The 18,817-nt window shown below is 42.8% G+C and overlaps 1 protein-coding gene across 3 annotated transcripts in view; it reads right to left on the bottom strand.

The window, feature by feature from the left end:
- The window catches only part of ube4a (ubiquitination factor E4A (UFD2 homolog, yeast)), a 52,895-nt gene that overhangs the window by 11,264 nt on the left and 22,814 nt on the right, over positions 1–18,817 (bottom strand). For all 3 annotated transcript variants that reach the window (XM_078199049.1, XM_078199051.1, XM_078199050.1), the window contains exons 8-15: positions 18,109–18,300; positions 16,301–16,634; positions 14,633–14,759; positions 13,186–13,493; positions 11,291–11,423; positions 7,145–7,332; positions 3,079–3,179; positions 460–573 (exon numbers count right to left, since the gene is read on the bottom strand). In XM_078199049.1, coding sequence (XP_078055175.1) covers positions 460–573; positions 3,079–3,179; positions 7,145–7,332; positions 11,291–11,423; positions 13,186–13,493; positions 14,633–14,759; positions 16,301–16,634; positions 18,109–18,300 — 1,497 coding nt within the window. The remainder of the gene's footprint in view (positions 1–459; positions 574–3,078; positions 3,180–7,144; positions 7,333–11,290; positions 11,424–13,185; positions 13,494–14,632; positions 14,760–16,300; positions 16,635–18,108; positions 18,301–18,817) is intronic.

Raw genomic sequence — 18,817 nt, forward strand, 5'->3', positions numbered from 1 at the left:
TTTGTCAAAGCCTTTCTCTCCTTACAGATGCTGCCAGACCTGCTGAGATTTTCCAGCATTTTCTCTTTTGGTGGAAAACCTCACAGCGCCAGGGACTTGGGTTCGATTCCCGGCTTGGGTCACTGTCTGTCCGGAGTCTTCACGTTCTCCCTGCGTCTGCGTGGGTTTCCCCTGGCTGCTCCTGTTTCCTCCCACAGTCCAAAAGACGTGCTGGTTAGGTGCACTGGCCATGCTAAACGCTCCCTCAATGTACCCGAACAGGCGCCGGAGTGTGGCGACTGGGGGATTTTCACAGTAACTTCATTGCAGTGTTAACGTAAGCCTACTTGTGAGACTAATAAATGAAAACAAAAATTCAATTAAACTCCTCATTCTGCACATCCACTTGTTTTTTGATGGGGAGAAGAGTGTACACCAGAGTGAGGTGAAGAAAGTAATAAAAAGGTCTGCATGAGCTACCTGGATAGCTTCATCCAACAGAAAGATGGCATCGTTTATGAGCAGATTGAGGAATCGGAGGAAGAGAGGAGGGTTCATTGCCTCCAAGTTGTCAAACGCATAATCAGCTAGAGTCTGTGAAGACAAGCACAAACAGAAGAAATAATTCAAAGTTTCATGTTCAAAAACCATTTAGGCTATTACATCTTAAGGCTGTTGAGAGAGTTGCGATTTACCAGACATTAAGATTGTGGATCTGAACTTCAGATTAGGGTTATAGAGTATCTCCATTAAATCCAACTGTATGTCTTTTATCAAGATGAGAGATGTTGGTGTTGGAGAATGCAACACTTTTCACGTTATGTATCGTGTGGCTATGTCCAGCACTTCAGAGTTAGCAACAGCACAATTAGCAGCACAGTAATGCTCATTCTACTCTATCCAACTTTATCCCTGTGTCACAAAATTAGAAAAGACCAATATTCAATATTGAAAAGATGTGCGGGTTAGGTTGATTGGCCAAGCCAAAATTGCCCATAGTGTCCTGGGATGCGTAGGTTAGAGGGATTAGTGGGTACAATACGTAGGGATATGGGGGTAGGGCCTGGGTGGGATTGTGGTCGGTGCAGACTCGATGGGCCGAATGGCCTCTTTCTGTGCTGTGGGGATTCTAAGATTCTGGTGCATTAATGTGATATTTGCTATTTCTCTCGCTCTGGGGACAAACCTCAAACAGGTTAGACTCTAAGCCAAGTAGTTTTATCTGCAAGTTAACAGGCAGCTTTCTTTGCATTAGCTGGACACAACAACCATTGTAAAAGGCTCAACGTGTATTTTTTCAAGCAGTTTCTATTGTGATTTAAAAAGTACCACATGGACTTCAAATGTAGATTTTGACCCGAAAAGCAAGCAACCAGAATGAATGTAAGCCTGGTGAAACACAGTGCCTTGCTACAACTGACCAATGTCATTCCCACATGCTCCTCATTCCCCGTTTCATTTATTTTCTACCTGCTACAACTTGACTATGAAGCCTGCAAGGTGTGAGCAAAGGGCTTTTAACGTGTATTGCATAAGCTAAATATGGTTTACTCAACGGCACTCAGTGTTCTGAGTATAAAGCTGACAACTACACTTCAATATTGGCAACAGAATAAAACCATTCTCAAAGTAGTTCCTAATATTCAAGTTTAGAAAGATGCAGCTTAATCCGGGATAGTCAGCACGGATTTGTGAAGGGCAAGTCTTGCCTCACAAATTTGATAGAATTTTTTGAGGAGGTAACTAAGTGTGTAGATGAAGGTAGTGCAGTTGATGTCATATACATGGATTTTAGTAAGGCGTTTGATAAAGTCTCCCACGGTCGGCTTATGAAGAAAGTAAGGATGTGTGGGATAGAGGGAAGTTTGGCCGATTGGATAGGTAACTGGCTATCTAACAGAAAACAGAGGGTGGTGGTGGATGGAAAATTTTTGGACTGGAAACCGGTTACCAGCGGAGTGCCACAGGGATCAGTGCTTGGTCCTCTGCTATTTGTAATTTTTATAAATGACTTGGAGGAGGGGGCTGTAGGGTGGATCAGTAAATTTGCTGATGACACCAAGATTGGTGGAGTAGTGGATGAGGTGGAGGGCTGTTGTAGGCTGCAAAGAGATATAGATAGGATGCAGAGCTTGATGCTTTGCCTGTAGTTATCAAATCCCCAAAGAGATATAGATAGGATGCTGAAAAATGGCAAATGGAGTTTAACCCTGACAAATGCGAGGTGATTCATTTTGGTAGAACAAATTTAAATGTGGATTACAGGGTCAAAGGTAGGGTTCTGAAGACTGTGGAGGAACAGAGAGATCTTGGGGTTCATATCCATAGATCTCTGAAGGTTGCCACTCAAGTGGATAGAGCCGTGAAGAAGGTCTATAGTGTGTTGGCGTTCATTAACAGGGGGTTTGAGTTTAAGAACCGTGGGGTTATGCTGCAACTGTACAGGACCTTGGTGAGACCACATTTGGAATATTGTGTGCAGTTCTGGTCACCTCACTACAAGAAGGATGTGGAGACACTGGAAAGAGTGCAAAGGAGATTTACCAGGATGCTGCCTGGTTTGGAGGGTAGGTCTTATGAGGAAAGGTTGAGGGAACTTGGGCTTTTCTTTTTGGAGCGGAGGAGGTTGAGAGGAGACTTGATAGAGGTTTATAAGATGATGAGGGGGATAGATAGAGTGAACGTTCAAAGACTATTTCCTCGGGTGAATGGAGCAGTAACTAGGGGGCATAACTATAGGGTTCATGGTGGGAGATATAGGAAGGATGTCCGAGGTAGGTTTTTTACTCAGAGAGTGGTTGGGGTGTGGAATGGACTGCCTGCAGGGATAGTGGAGTCAGAAACTTTAGGAACATTTAAGAAGCCTTTGGATAGGCACATGGAGTACTTCGGGATGATAGGGAGGAAATAGCTTGATCTGGGTTTCAGACAAAGCTCGGCACAACATCGTGGGCCGAAGGGCCTGTTCTGTGCTGTACTGTTCTATGTTCTATGTTAATATAATTAAAATATCTTAGAGTTAAATTTTTTTAAAAACATATTTAGTGCACAAGAGATAAGACAATATAGTTAAACACACTAAATTAAAATAATACACACCTTGATGCTTTGCCTGTAGTTATCAAATCCCCACATGTATTTTAGGATAGGGTACATGGGCCGCCTGTAGTTAAACTTTTGTTCAAACTGATGTGGATCACCTAGTAGCAGATGAAACAGTAACAGCGATCACTTTCAGAATTAAATCTACTTTATCGCTGTGCAGGAGTTAACTGACTTGAGTTGAAGTTGCTTAAGACATCAAGCAGATGGGAAAGGCAGATCTCGCGAACATAGAGACATACCATCATCATTCAACTATTCATGCGGCGTTGGGTACCAGGAGCATGGCAAATCTGATGTTCACACTCCTGTCAACTCAGCAAACTATCAGAGGTGAGATTCTGCACATCTTAATTTGTCTTCATCTCTCCCCTACCCCAGAGTATCCTGTTTTTCAAAAAACGATTCTAGCTTTTTTCTACCCAATCCATTCAACATTATGATTGCTTGGGAGATTTTGAACTTCAGTTCTCCATTTGCCTTTCCCTAGCTTGCCAGCACATTCACATTTTCTATTATCTTGGTATAGTTCAGTAAGAAGTCTCACAACACCAGGTTAAAGTCCAACAGGTTTATTTGGTAGCACGAGCTTTCAGAGCGCTGCTCCTTCATCAGGTGAGTGAGGAGCTGCGCTCCGAAAACTCGTGCTACCAAATAAACCTGTTGGACTTTAATCTGGTGTTTTGAGACTTCTTACTGTGCCCACCCCAGTCCAACACCGGCATCTCCACATCTTGGTGTAGTTTATATGGTCCGCTGATTTACCTTTACTGTACCAGATTGTACCTTATAAAAATGAGGTCCTCTTTCAGTCATTCCCTTCAACACTGACAAACCAACTTTCCTCGAATCTTTATTACTCAATCCTCAGGTCAGTCTTGTGACTCAACACTGCATTGATCTTGAATGCTCTATGCCTCAGTGACCAGAATTGCACACTGAATTAACAACTGATCCCACTAATATTAATATAACCTCCCTGCGAGGCTATTTTCACCATGCTTCCCTGGTGTCCCATTAGCAAGAAGTTTAACAACACCAGGTTAAAGTCCAACAGGTTTATTTGGTAGCAAAAGCCACACTAGCTTTCGGAGCCCCAAGCCCCTTCTTCAGGTGAGCATGAGTCCCATTAGCACTCATCAACTGAAGGCAAATAAAAGCCGCTGACTCCCAGACCTCTGACAACTATAGATGCTTGGGCATAACTGAATGAGGGCTCTTCTCTTCCAATATCCTGAATGGATTCACTGGACTCCTGCTCAGCAATTTCCCAGTCACAAACTCAGTATACCGAGAAGCTGAGACATAAATCCATACCCATCATTCTCTGCCAATGCCTCACTACGCTGCATCATCATTTATACTAATTTTCAGAAGCACCTTAAAAAATTGTAACCAAAACTTTGAGATTAAGTGTTTTTAGCTGGCCAGATACATTCAAACAATTTGCCCAGTACTCTTTCCTTCATCCTCCCCATTATACCTCACTGGTCCCTCAAACCTCAGTAAAAGGAAAACAAGTTAAATCCTGGCTTATGTGATTTATTCCAATACCAAGTCCTCTATACAGTTGTCAATGGTTGCATGTTAGTTTTGGACGTGGATAGCCATTTGTGTTACCTTAGCTCACCTAAGCCAATTAACCTTTAGCATTCAACTAGCTCTGATTCCAGAGTTTGTCACAATTATCCTACTCAAGCACCCATTCCAAGTATTGCTCACACAATATACTTTGTGAAATAGCTCCAAATTTGGGACTGGGTCTCTTCATTTTAACATCAACCTTAAAGGAAGTAACAAAATATTCTCTCTGTAACATTTACTTATCTTGTACCTCTTGATCACCCATTAGGGGAAAGTTTCATCTAACCTGGGAAGACAGGAACGTCACAGCAAATAGTGATTTGTGCGGTTCAGTTTTGCCAAAATTGGATGGTGAATAGTTTCATTATTTAACAAAGGAACAAAAGAATTGGGCATCAGCCTTTCAAAAACAGAAAACCTTCAATAGAAACTCTTGTTTCTGTCTTTCGAAACATTATTCAATAGCTGGCCCTAAAATTACTTAGTCAGCCACAGGAGACAATAAAAAAACACAGATGATTTGATAAAACTAAAAATAAAAGTCTACCCAAGTTAAGAAAGGAAGTAACAGCCAAGAAAATCATTTTCAAACCCAAAACATTCATTCTTTTGAAGAAGGCAGTTGCATTAAAGTTTTTTGCTACTTTTTAATAAATCATTCAAGGGATGAGACTATTGCTGGCTAGGCCAGCATTCATTGCCCATCCTGAATCGCCTCTAGAAGGTGGTGGTGAGCTGGCTTCTTAACTTGCTGCAGTCCATGTGATGTAGGTACATCCACAGTGCTGTTAGGGAAGGAGTTCCAGGATTTTGACCCAGAGACAGTGAAAGAACGGCCATATATATCCAAATTAGGATGGTGAGTGGCTTGGGAGAGGAATTTCTAGATTGTGGTGTTCCCATGTTTCTGTTACCCTTGCCCTTCAAGTGGTGAGTGGTTGTGCGTTTCGGGGGTGCTGCCTAAAGGAGCCTAGGTGAGTTCCTGCTGTGCATCTTGCAAATGGTACATACTACATACCTCTGTTACTGTGGAGGAGGAAGCGAATATTTGTGGATGGTATGTCAATCAAGTGGGCTACTTTGCCCTGTGGTGTCAAGCAAGATTCCTAGCTTCTGAACTGCTCTTGTAGCCAGAGTACTTACATGGCTAGTCCAGTTATGTGATTACGGTCAATGGTAACCCCCAGGATTTGACAGTGGGGGATTCAGAGATGGTAATGCCATTGACTGTCAAGGAGCGATAGTTACTTATTACTGCAGTAACATAAAATTGCTTTTTAAAAATCTCAAAAGCAATTTTTTTCTTGCCACTCAACCCAGCCTTCTTCTGAAAGGTACCAACTCTTGCTTGGGTACAGTATCACAGGCTCCCACGTAACCTAGACAGAGTGCATTGGTGGGCTAGGAAGGTGTTGCCTGACTCACAATCAAGCCTAACTCTGTTCTCACGTAAGATCTACGCAGATACTTGCTGGCAGCAATTCTGTCTGATTTTATCCTCCTCCCAGTTCAGACGTTACCGAGCTAATTCTAATTGCCTTGCTGCTTTCTCAGCTGAGAACATCTCCCTCGGCACAGACCAGGATTTGAAACTGGGATTCTGTTGCTTGCACGGCTCAGTTTTCAAAAGGAGTTGTGGCGATGCAGAAAGCAAAGCGTTAACTTTTGCACAGTAGATGATTCTACAGATACTGTCAGAGTAATCTGCATTCACAGAGTGTCACCATAACTCCCATCCTCCTTCAGCAAATATATGAAAGTGCAAATATGAACTATGTGGAGGACAGCTGGCTTTGTAACATTAGTGCAACAGAATCAGCTATGTTCCTTAATACCATCCAAGCATTTCCAATTAGTACTAGATTTAGACTTGACAAGACGGGACGGCTTAAGAAGTTGAGCCAAGACGCTCTTATTTTTCTTCCTTGGTCGGATGGAGGGGGGGGGAGCTGAGGGATGTGTGGGAGAGAGAAAAATATTGACGTCAATGAAGAATGAAAGCATATTTAAAAGTATTGTATTTGGCAATCTACAGTACTCTAGCTTACTCTGCACATTCACTTACTCATGGCCTATAACCCAGCCCGCTCTGCCATCTACATTCTGAACACTTAAGCACGTGTCCCCTGTCTGAATGCACATCTTGCACTTGGCTCCATTAGTTCTTGTCCTCCCTGCTCCTTCTCCTGGCCTCCTAGCAGTGACAGTGCATGGAATAGTCAGCGTGCATCAAAATCAAAGTGAATTCTCTCTGGGAAGTCAATGGAATTGGTGGGACTGTAACTTTTTCATGCCAGCTTTGCTGGAATGTAGAGGTGTAACATTAGGCATGCCATTTGAAAGGATTTGGTTTATATTGCACACCGTTCACAACATCAGATGTCCCAAAGTGCTTTGCAGCCAACAGAGAACTTTAGAAGTATAATCACTGTTGTGATTGTGATATTTACCCGTCACTGCTGCTACCTTCCAAACATACCTGTGAATTCAATGTCCACAAACACTTTGATGAGTGCTTCAGCGAGGTAGTGTGCATGCTGGTATGAGCTGAAGACTCGCTGACGGTGGAACATGCTGCTAATCATTGGGTTCTGCACTTGTTCCATGTGCGGCATCACGGCCTCAAGGACTTCAGCCAGCTTCGCTCGCAAGTGAGGGTTCTTCATCCTGGGAGGCATCGCGGGGAGGAAGAAAGCGGCTTTCTGATCAGTCAACAAACATCTTTCAGCTTAATCCAGCTATTCAGACTCAGATAGCATAGACAAGTGAAACTGAACAAAACCTCACAAAATGAAGAATCAGCCTCGTCACTGGGCTTATTTGATATCTTGCTATCAAACTGACTACTGAAAAATATTTTACTTCAGCCCATGTGCATTTGCGTAATACGCTGAATTCTTCACTTCAAGCTGATAAAACTCCAAAGGCCTTTAGTCTCTGTATTTTCTGCCTTTCTTCAATTCCCCTCCAGTCCAATCTTACACTTTACTGAAAGCCCAGTGACAACACTGACCAACATAACAGTTAAAAGGATTAGTGTGTACCTCTAAAATGTTCCAAACTTTACTGCATAGAATGTTATGATCGTGTGTGCTGTTTTGCTCCCATGTTTTATAGCAACATAGCTCTGCACAGAGGATTAACACCCATTTCTTCTTCCTCACTTAAAGCAGTCGATACCAGCAATTATTATTTGTATAGGGGTAATAATTTACACCAACATCCGTCAGTTCGCTTCTTGAGTGAAGTGCAACATCTTCCAATTGTTTCAAAATGATGTTTATGTGACCTGGAAGATAGCGCGTGCATAGGTTCCCAATTTTGTTTCATGGCTAAGATGGGTAGAGAGGGATATGGGCCAAATGCAGGCAATTGGGACTAGCTTCGGGGTTTAGAAAAAAGGGCGGCATGGACAAGTTGGGCCGAAGGGCCTGTTTCCATGCTGTAAACCTGTGTGACTTGGGAGACCTGGACGACAATGCCAGTGGTCTCTGGCTCCTCAGAAGAGGAGCAATGCTGGTCCCAACAGGTCACTTGCAGCAGTGATGAGCTACCTTGTGGCCGGGGAAGGGATGGGTTGGGTTGGTAATTATCTCCTTTCGTGAGGCTGAAGAAAATCTGTCAAAACCAAATACACAATAGCAGAATAAACAATATCTGCTGAAAAACATTTACAGGAATGTCTTCTGGCTGTGGCTGTGCAGAGCCAGAAGGACTGGATAAAAGAGGGGAAAATCTGCACTGTTTTAGGCTAATCGTAGAGAATGTACAAATGAAAAATATTCCCCTTCAAAGAAACACCTCAGCTATGAGGAGTAAATGAGGTTAGAGTTCCTAGAATGTCAACATAAATGCAAAAGCTTAAGCGAACTTGTAGAATTTCTAGGAGGAATGTAAATGGTTACTTAAAATTGGTGCATTCACAATTCTCAATTTCAGAGCAAAGCTTCCTCTCTCTCTCTTTAAAGTTTATTTATTAGTGTCACAAGTAAGCTTACATTAACACTGCAATGAAGCTACTGTGAAAATCCCCTAGTCGTCACACTCCGGCGTCTGTTCGGGTACACCGAGGGAGAATTTAGCATGGCCAATGCACCTAACCAGCACGTCTTTCGGACTGTGGGAAGAAACCGGAGCACCCGGAGGAAACCCATGCAGATGCGGGGAGAAGGTGCAGACTCCGCCCAGACAGTGACCCAAGCCGGGAATCGAACCCGGGTCCCTGGCACCTTGAGGCAGCAGTGCTAACCACTGTGCCACCATGCCGCTCTCTCATTGTCTTTACGAGATGCATCTTAGAGATTTGGGGAAGGTGATGCACTCACGGGCCAGAGATAGAGAATGTCAGCATGTGGGTTGCTGCGTGACTTCACGGGAGGTAGTGTTACTGGAATGTAGCAGAAGTGTGGGCATCTAAACTGCTGAACTTCAAGTGAGCTGAAAATGACAGCTTCCTGAGTGGAAGGGGTCAGATCCTGCAACTCAATTCATTCTACATGCTGAATCTTGGTTCATAGAATCACAGAGTGATACAGCACAGGAAGAGATAATTCGACACATTGTGCCAGTATCAGCTCTTTAGCAGAGCTATCCAGTTAGTTTTTTAAAATTCATTTATGGGATGTGGGCATCGCTGGCTGGGCCAGCATTTACTGCCCATCCCTAACTGCCTTCCATTTCAGAGGGCATTTGAGAATCAACCACATTGCTGTGGAGTCACATGTAGGCCAGACCAGGTAAGGACGGCAGATTTCCTTCCCTAAAGGGATATTAGTGAATCAGATGGGTTTTTACAATTGACAATGGTTTCATGGTCATCGTTAGACTTTTAATTCCAGATTTTCTTCTTTTTAAAAAAATTGAATTCAAATTTCACCATCTGCCGAGGTGGGATTTGAACCCAGATCTTGCCCGGAGTCTCTGAATTACTAATCCAGTGACGATGCCACTCCCTCTCCAATCCCTGCCCTTCTCCTTGGCACTGCAGATTTCACAGAAAATTAATTAATCAACACAGCTCACACACAACTGCACCAATAATATTATATTACTGAGACTCAAGGAGGTGCAACTGAGCAACATAGTCACTCTTCAAAAGATTTCCATTTAATTCTTGAAAATATATCTGAATCAGGAAGACTTGTCAATTTAAGGATAGCCCAAGCAAGAATCTAGATTGAGAACTGATCTTGGAGTGCAAAGTTACCATCCAAAGCACAGTAACTACCAATAAACCTACTAACGTAAAGTTATTTTACTAATTAACCTTACTCAGGAGAACTAGATGAAGATCAATGCAAGGTTTTATAAGATGGTTATGTTTTAACTAGTCTCTTTAATTCAAGATGAAATGGAGTCATGAAAAGGGACATGCAATGCGTTCCTAGTTCTGCCTGACAATAAGCCTGAATAGCCTGGTTACCACAGGACAGGGGGCCCAGGTCAAACCTTATTGAAATTCAAGTCCCAGGTTTAACACCTGAACACAAAGGATAGAGCAGCTGGTTTTGTCAGGGGTAGACTTACAGACTCTCAGGCGATCAGATTCAGAGGCGCTGGAGAGAGAGAGAGAGAGAGAGAGAGATCGAGAGCGAGAGAACAAGCGAAAGAGAGAGAGTATGGCTGAGAGAGCGTTTAAAAAGATTGATCTTGTGGAAATTTAAAGATCGAGAAATCACCAGCGAATGCCATGTCACTGGAAGTCAATTCGATTGTGCTCAGGAGGATTGAGTGGAGGGATTATTAAGAGAACTCTGGAAATCTTGAGCTGATGTAACAGGGAGAGGAAAGCCTGTGGAAATGCAAAGACTTTAAAAACAAGATTACATTTCTGCTGAGAGTCTGAAGTAATGTATAAATGCTGCATAGGGTTATTGATGAAAAAAAGGATATATTTTCTGTAGTTTAGTGTATTAATTGCTTACGAAGTAATGTTTAGTGAATGTTGATTTTAGAGAGTCACAGAGTTTACAGCACAGCAAGAGACTCTTCGGTCCATCATGTCTGTACTAGCCATCAATCACCCATCTATTCTAATCCCATTTCTGGCACTTGGTCCATAGCCTTGTTTTAGTTTGCTGCAGTGAAAATCTTTAAAAAAACATGAACTCTTGTGTTAAGATCTTTTGAGTTCGTCACTGGGAAATCATATCTCTTTTAAAAAGTCACTGGGCTCTTTGAAGATCGTAACAATTGAAAGCTTGCTCTGTCTGCTAAATCGAACAGTATTAGAATAAATTTGGATAATAACAATCCAAGTTTGATTGGTTAAAGGGATCCTACTTTGGAGCTAAATGTAAAATTCATCCAGTGACGTTAAAGGGCAAATGGTGTATATAACATAATAATGTTTAATGTAATGGGGGATGCTCTTCTGAGGATGATAGGAAAGTACATTTTTGAGGCAGGGTAGAAGCGGTATGGCTCAGCAACTATCTGTGCTATAACTTCTCTGATACTGCCTGTTGCTAATACGCACTAAATGGGAAAGTGCACCAGCACCAACAACCTAACTTTGATCAAAGTAACTCCCAATGTAAAACTGCAGCAACATCGAACACCTGCATACGGTGCTGGGTGGTACAAGACTCGCCAGTGAATTCTGAAATGAGTTCCTAGCTGTTACCTCTCTACGTTACCCATGAACACTGTGACAAAGTGTAGCGGCTGCTCGAGGGAATCGCCTGCAGTTTCCAGAACATCATCTGCAAATCTCCGTAGGAAGATGAAAAAATCTCCAAGATTGTCAGCAAAGAATTCTGTGACAAGGAAATAAAATAAGTCAATGAATCAAAAGGAACCAATGCGCACAACCAGAATGAAAATAGATTACAATCTCTCACTTAATTAGGTTGAGTCGAAGATGCTTCTGCCCATTTAGACTTCACCCTTTCAGTATGCCACCCTTATCAGCATGCCATTAGTATTTTTAACGCCCACTTCCTCGAGTGGACGTGGATCTCAGTGCAACATTTCATAAGACAGCCTTGTCCATTCACAGTGCACAAAATAAACTGTTCACCAAATAACATCATTGAGACGGACAGTGCAACTTACCGTGAAATGAACTACAGTAAAGAGCCACTCCTCTTCTCCACCCCAGCTGAGACACACTGTTTAATGAAGCGCTGTGCTGAAACTGAACCTATGAACTTTGAAAAGCAAGCTTTAAACAGCTCAGAGCCTACAGGTCCATTACAACGCGGGGAAGGCATATGTCAATGCCAGATAAGCAGTGGCTGGGGAGCAGAGGGCAGAGGATAACAATGAGCCTCAAGGCAAAATGACAACAACCTTAGAAGAAGAAAGGAGCAAGTAATCTGACATGGATGACAAGACTGCTAAGATTGGTTGAAAAATGAACATGAGGCACTAACTCTTCCTCACAGCAGCAAGACGCTGGGACGGTATTGGATGGCCCCGGAGCGTGGCGACTTCTTGCAAGCTGTGCTCGGCATACCTTCTAATTCTTTTACTCTCGTTCTATGCTTCTAAAACTTCATTCTATCTCTTTTAAACTCTCTAACAATGCTTTAATCTACACCCTAGCTATGACTGTAACACTACATTCTCTCCTTTCCTTCTCTATGAACGGTATGCTTTGTCTGTAAAGCGCACAGGAAACAATACTTTTTGCTGTACACTAATATGTGTGACAATAATATATCAAATCAGAATCAAAGACAGCTACTTCCAATACCAGATGATTCTACTTCCAGTAAAAATGCATTTATTTCTAAACAAGACATTTTTAGTTGGCTTCCCATGGCAGTGCTCACATGTAGTTTGGGAAAGGGAATTGGAAGCAGTGGAGAGGAAAGCCTGTGATGAAGGAGAACAATAGCTTTGAGGGGAAACAAAGGGCAAAAAGGACAAGAAACAGACAAAAACAAAAGTGGTGAATGAAAAAAAATGCACTTGTATGTTAACGTGAAAATCTTAATGGCACAAGGTGCCACACCCTTTACAGACGTATGCGCAGAGATTCCCTTTAGCGTGGCACACACTGACAAAAGATTATTTAACAATGATATAAACAGATGGTTAACAAAACCACAAATAGTTTCACAGTAATGCACTGTCCAAAGGTAAGCCCACCCTCTAACACAGGAAAAGGACATTTGGTCCCTCAAGCCCGTTTCATCATTCAACTAGGTCACAGAGTTTTGCATTTCTACAGTGCCCTTCACGACCTCAAGTCGTTCCAAAACACTTTGCAACCAATGAGGTACTTTTGAAGTGTAGTCACTGTTACAGAAAACACAGCATTCAATCTGCACCTGGAAAGATTCCACAAATAGAAATACGATGATGACCAGATAATCTGTTTTAGTGATTTGGTTGAAGGATAAATATTGCCAAAGGTTCGATTTGAACGCCACGTATCTGCCTTGATCCATATCCCCGAAGACCCTTACCCAAAATGTAATGTTTCTCATGTCTCGAAAATTTTAATTGACCCAGCATCCAGAGCTATCGTCACCAAGATTACCAAATCTCTGTTAATGTCATGCTATATACCTGGGACATGAGAAAGCATGCAGTATTCCAAGTCCAGAAGAGGGAAGGTCACCTCCATGTAGTCTGTTCCTCGATTTCCGAGAGAAAACTGCACCAATATCGTTGTGGTGGAAATCTGCAAATTCATACAGTTCTGCAGCATCTGCGGCTCGGTGGCAGCTGCTTTGGTCGATAGGTAAACCGTCATCAGCCTTTCAAATTGTTCACGGAGATTTTCTGCAGCTGGGTTGGAGGATTGCTGCGCCTCCCTCCAGGCAATCTGCAGCCGGTGCAGGCTCTGATTCATCTTTATCATTTGATCGTGTAACCTACGAAAGTAAAGAACACAGCATTAGCATCAAAAGACCAACCCTGCAGGGACAGGGTGTTTACAGAGGGACGACAGTCAAGCAGGATGTCAAAGGTGACTGCATGTTGGCCGGACAGTCTGGGAAGGCAAAGCTATTTTTCCAATACTTGAAGTTAAACACTTCCCTTCCTCCACGCACTTATTTTTAAAAAATCTTTTTCACTTAATCTCCTTTTCCCCCCAAGATGCTTTCTGTCTTCCTTTAGGAAGTAACTGATGGGAAAGCCTCTTCCTATGTCCCCTGGAGAGGGAGCGGGAAAAAGACTGAAATTGAACTCGAAATTTCCTTAAAAACACGGAAAACAAAGCAAGATTTTAAAAGTTTATTCATTAGTCACAAGTAAGGCTTACATTAACACTGCAATGAAGTTACTGTGAAATTCCCCGAGTCGCCACACTCCAGTTCCTGTTCGGGTGCACTGAGGGAGAATTTAGCATGGTCCATGCACCTAACCACCACGTCTTTCGGATTGTGGGACGAAACTGGAGTACCCGGAGGAAACCCACGCAGGCATGGGGAGAACGTGCAAACTCCACACAGACAGCGACCCAAGCCAGGAATCGAACCTGGGTCCCTGGCGCTGTGAGGCAGTGGTGCTAAACGCTGGGCCACCGTGCCGCCCCTGCAAGGCATTTTATGCAAGGCATCACCTGCACTTCTACTTGTTGTACAAGTTGGTGGCTCAACCTTCATACTTATATATGAATGTTCATTAAACATCAATGTCCATTTTAAAAGCTATGGTTAAAAGGGATTTTCCTCAATTTTAAACACTGGGATATGAAGAGAAACAAAGGAGTCGGGGAATGGCTGAAGAAACTTTCCACTTTGGCTCTCACTCACTCAGCCAATGAGGTTCCTGCCCTCACACCTTCCCCACACTTGGTTTAAAAACTTTCACTTATTGCTTTGTCCACAAGAGGCCCTTCAATTCCCCTTAGGAGATAAGCGATGGATTGCCAGGAAAGCCTTTTCCTAATTCCCCAGGAGGGGAAAAAAAAACACAAATGCCTGGAGACATAACCCAGTTTCACTTTTAATGCACTTTCTGGTCCACAATTCCTTGTTGCGCAGTCCTACATACACACTCTCGGTACCTGTGAAAACCCAGGTGTAAGGCGAATTGAGTCAGGATTAAATTCTCCGTGACCAGGTTGTATGTTTGAGCGAAAGATGGTTCCAGTCCCTGAGGTATTGGTATCAAACAGGTCTCCTTGTCTAAACCTAAGGTAAAGAAACAAAAAGCTTTCATAAAGAAAAGATTTTCCTTTTTAAAAAAACTCAGAATAAAATGCAACCCTCGGCACGGATACAACTGCATTTACACAACTGTTCTGTTGCTTAAGGTATCATGGTCTAGGAATTCAATGAGGCAATACCTGTTTCACAGACAGTAAAACTCCAATACAGCAAGAAATGTGCGTGGATGCATTGAGCTAAGAGCACGTGGCTCGCTATATTGGTAAGGGTATCCAAACAGGTTGAGGAGTCACGCCTCCAAGAGTATTAGATGCCTAATGCATCTGATGCTAACCAGGCTGCTCTGAACAGAGCTTGATACTTATTAGAGTGTGGAGCCAGAACAGCAGGTGTGTTCCTTGCTTCTTGGTTCCACATTAAATCCACAGGATACTTACTGCCTGTCCCCATTCCTCCAAACCCAATCGCTGCCTTGACCCACCTCCTGCAATTTGCTATTTTGACCAATCACTCTTTCATTAACTAAGTGCAGAAAGTTATGCTGATGAATACAGCAGCTATTTGCACACATGACCCTCCGGTGAAATGCATGAGCAGTTATAATGTGTTTTTGGTGACGTTGGTTGAAGGGAGAATTGGTCAGCACACAGAACTGGAGTTCAGTTCAGGATTGTGTAAGCTGATCCATTAACCAACTCATTTCTGCTGCTTTAAAGTAAAGTTCATTTATTAGTCACAGTTAGGGGAATTTCACAGTAACTTCACTGCAGTGTTAATGTAAGCCTGACTTGTGACTAATAAATAAACTTTAAACAAGTAAGGCTTACATTAACACTGCAATGAAGTTACTGTGAAATTCCCCTAGTCGCCACACTCCAGCACCTGTTCGGATCAATGCACCCTAACCAGCACACCTTTCAGACTGTGGGAGGAAACCGGAGCACCCGAGGAAACCCACGCAGACACGGGGAGAACATGCAAACTCCACACAGGCAGTGACCCAAGCTGGGAACTGAACCCGGGTCCCTGGCACTGTGAGGCGGCAGTGCTAACCACTGTGCCACACATACAAATATTAAATACAAATTTCTTGCATTAATGACACTGTTTTCTTTTGGGTCGCTCAATTTTCAGGTGTCAACACTGGGGGATACCAGGAGTGTGCCAATGTTCGTATAGGGTCACTGGGAATATGACAACATTCTTAGAGGCTTCCCCAAAAGGAAAGAAGTCTGAAAACCACTGAAACATAGGACTGCATTACTTAAATCAAGGTTCCCTCATGCCTTTGACAAAGAGCACAGTGCAAACTCTGAACATCAGGTGGGGCAGGGCAACTCCACCAGGATACTCATTTATCAGTGTTGGGCCTAGTTTTCACTATCTATTGCAAGTGCATAGCCTGTCTGATTTCAGCAGAGGCAGCCAGAGGTATTATAACAACGAAAGTAGTGCAGTGCACCAAGAGTTTGTGCAAGATCACAGATATTAACGTCAACCATCGCCCTGAAAAACTCCTGAACAGCTAAAAACAAAAAGTCATCCATTTACTGCTCAGCTCACACCTTTGATATGCACGTTTCGGCTTCTCCGTTCCTCTTCATTCAGCTCTTTCAAACTACAATAAGTCGGGTTGAAGGTCAGCAGCTTAGGAGACTTTGGTTTGCAGAAGGGTTGACAGAGTTTTAGCAAAGCAGCTGCAAGGTTCAGGAAGAAGGCGTCCGATGCATACATTTGGAAGAAGAGCTCGGGCATCTGGTTGGCCCAGATTTTCGTCCGTCCCGAGTTGGCATGGAGGCAGTTTCCGAGCCAGGAAAGGATACAATGTTTGGTATCCGGGGAAAGCTGGATGAGGTTCCGCAGAATTTGATGGATTTTGTCATGCAATTGCGCCATGAACTGCAAAATGAAAGCAAGAACATTCTGAACATCCTTCCCAAAGATGAGATTGTGCAACAAAAGAAAAATGCACCTGAAGGAATCTGTAGGAAAGTCAGCACCTGACTGACGAGGAAGCTGCCTTCACTCAATTTCATCTTCCAGTGAACTGCAAACTTTTATGTGAATGGAACAACAACAAAAAGATTGGAGACAAAGATTCAGAACTAAAAATACATATATTCAAGTCATGTACATAACAAACGTGGCATATATAAAACTATATGAATTGAGACATCACCTACTGTATGTTCTTGATAAAGGCATTGCAATACAGCCTCATCATATCCTTGAGATGTCCCAAAGGACTTTAAAACCAATGGATTATTCAATTGTGTTACATAGGCAAGTGTGGCAATGAACAGAAAGAGCAAATAAAGGAGACAGTAAGAAGTCTCACAATTACCAAATTAAAGTCGGACAGGTTTATTTGGAATCATGAGCTTTCGGAGCGTTGCTCCTTCATCAGGTGATGGAGGAGCAGTGCTCCAAAAGCTCGTGCTACCAAATAAACCTGTTAAGACTTTAACCTGGTAGTTGTGAGACTTCTTACTGTGCCCACCCCAGTCAAATAAAAGAGAGGCAGCGATGCCGATTAGGAAACCATGAGAACTCCTGTTCTCCTTCAAATTATGCCTTTTGTCCATCTGAGCTGGTGGATGGGGCCTCAATTTAACCTTCAGTAATGTAGCAGCCCCTCCACTCTGAAGTGTCAGTCCAGATTGGAAGCCCATGCATATAGTGGGATTTGAACCCATAATCATCTGGCTTCCAGGCACAAATGCTACCAACTGAACCACAGCTGATGCCCAAGGGAAAGTTAACACCAAATAAGCAGCCTTAAAGCAGCTGCAGAAATTCTCAGCTGCAGAAATTCTCAGCAGTTGGGACAGAGAAATTGAAATATAGTGAAATCAATGATACAGAATAATCAGTGGCCAGCCATCAGTACACAGGTAGGATCAAGGTGGAGCCTGCCCAAGAGGAAATAAAATTGAATCAAAAAGCGCTAAACTGTAAAATCACAGCAAATTGAAGAAATGCAGTTAGGGAACCCAATTAATACAGAACAAGAAAGACTCATGTTCAAGGCCAGTTGCATTAGAATTGATCTCAGAACCCCTGGATTGGGTCAGGAGTGGAAAGAAACGCACATTTCCCTGAGGGTTCCAAGTGTCTGACGGCCGTATTATATAACTTTGAAAGTTGGACTTGGTCGAGGGAGGAGAAAAACTGGAGAAAATCTTCTTTGACTGATGGAATACTTCTGAACATTTTGTATTGTGCATTATACTCAGGCCTCCCGCCAGCTGGAGCTACACTGATATCGGTTGAGATCACGGATACAACCCCCTATTCACCATGGGACAGCATCCACCAGACAGACTGGATGGGGAGGAATATTAAACAACACCACAGCCCGTCAAGAACCCACCTGGTGAATGTTTGATTCTTGAACTTTGATCTCCTGAGGACTGGACCTTGAAGGATTCAAAAAGTACAAGTGGTTTTCCACAAGTCCTGGAGTTTTCAGCAAACAAGACATGTTCATGACAGTTCCCAGCAGGGTCTGCTGATACAGGTTACCATTTTTTGGATCTTTTGGTTCTATATGCTTCAAGAAAACCTATTGAGGGAGATAAATAGTAATCATTTCATTGGAACCGAAGATTTCAAAAAAATATGTATAGAACTTAAATCTTCAACCTTGTGATGTAAATTTTATTTTTACACATAAAAAGTAATTAGCAATTTCACAGAAAAATACACACACTAAGAATAGGAATTCCTAAATGCATGGTACAGATAAATGGCCTTAACCTCTACCTCAGAGTAGGGTGTGGGAACATTTTTTTCAAAAATCAGGTTTCTGCTCCTGACTGCCAACCAGTGACCCTGCTGGAATTGCACATGTAAAACCTTCAGAGAAGGTAAGATCATGACCAACGGTGATGCGCCAATAGTATTCTGCCTCCCTACAGCCTGAGCAAAGCACCAGAGAACAACTGGCTACAAAGAAATCATTCTCCAATACAAATCAGGCATTTCAGGAGAAATAAGAGGGAGGGTAATGCACGAAAGCCGACTCAGTTACATCTCCAGGGCAGCCTTCTTGTTTGTTTTAATTGTGAGGCATTGATGAA

Source organism: Mustelus asterias, chromosome 27, assembly GCF_964213995.1.
Source record: "Mustelus asterias chromosome 27, sMusAst1.hap1.1, whole genome shotgun sequence".
NCBI lineage: Eukaryota > Metazoa > Chordata > Chondrichthyes > Carcharhiniformes > Triakidae > Mustelus > Mustelus asterias.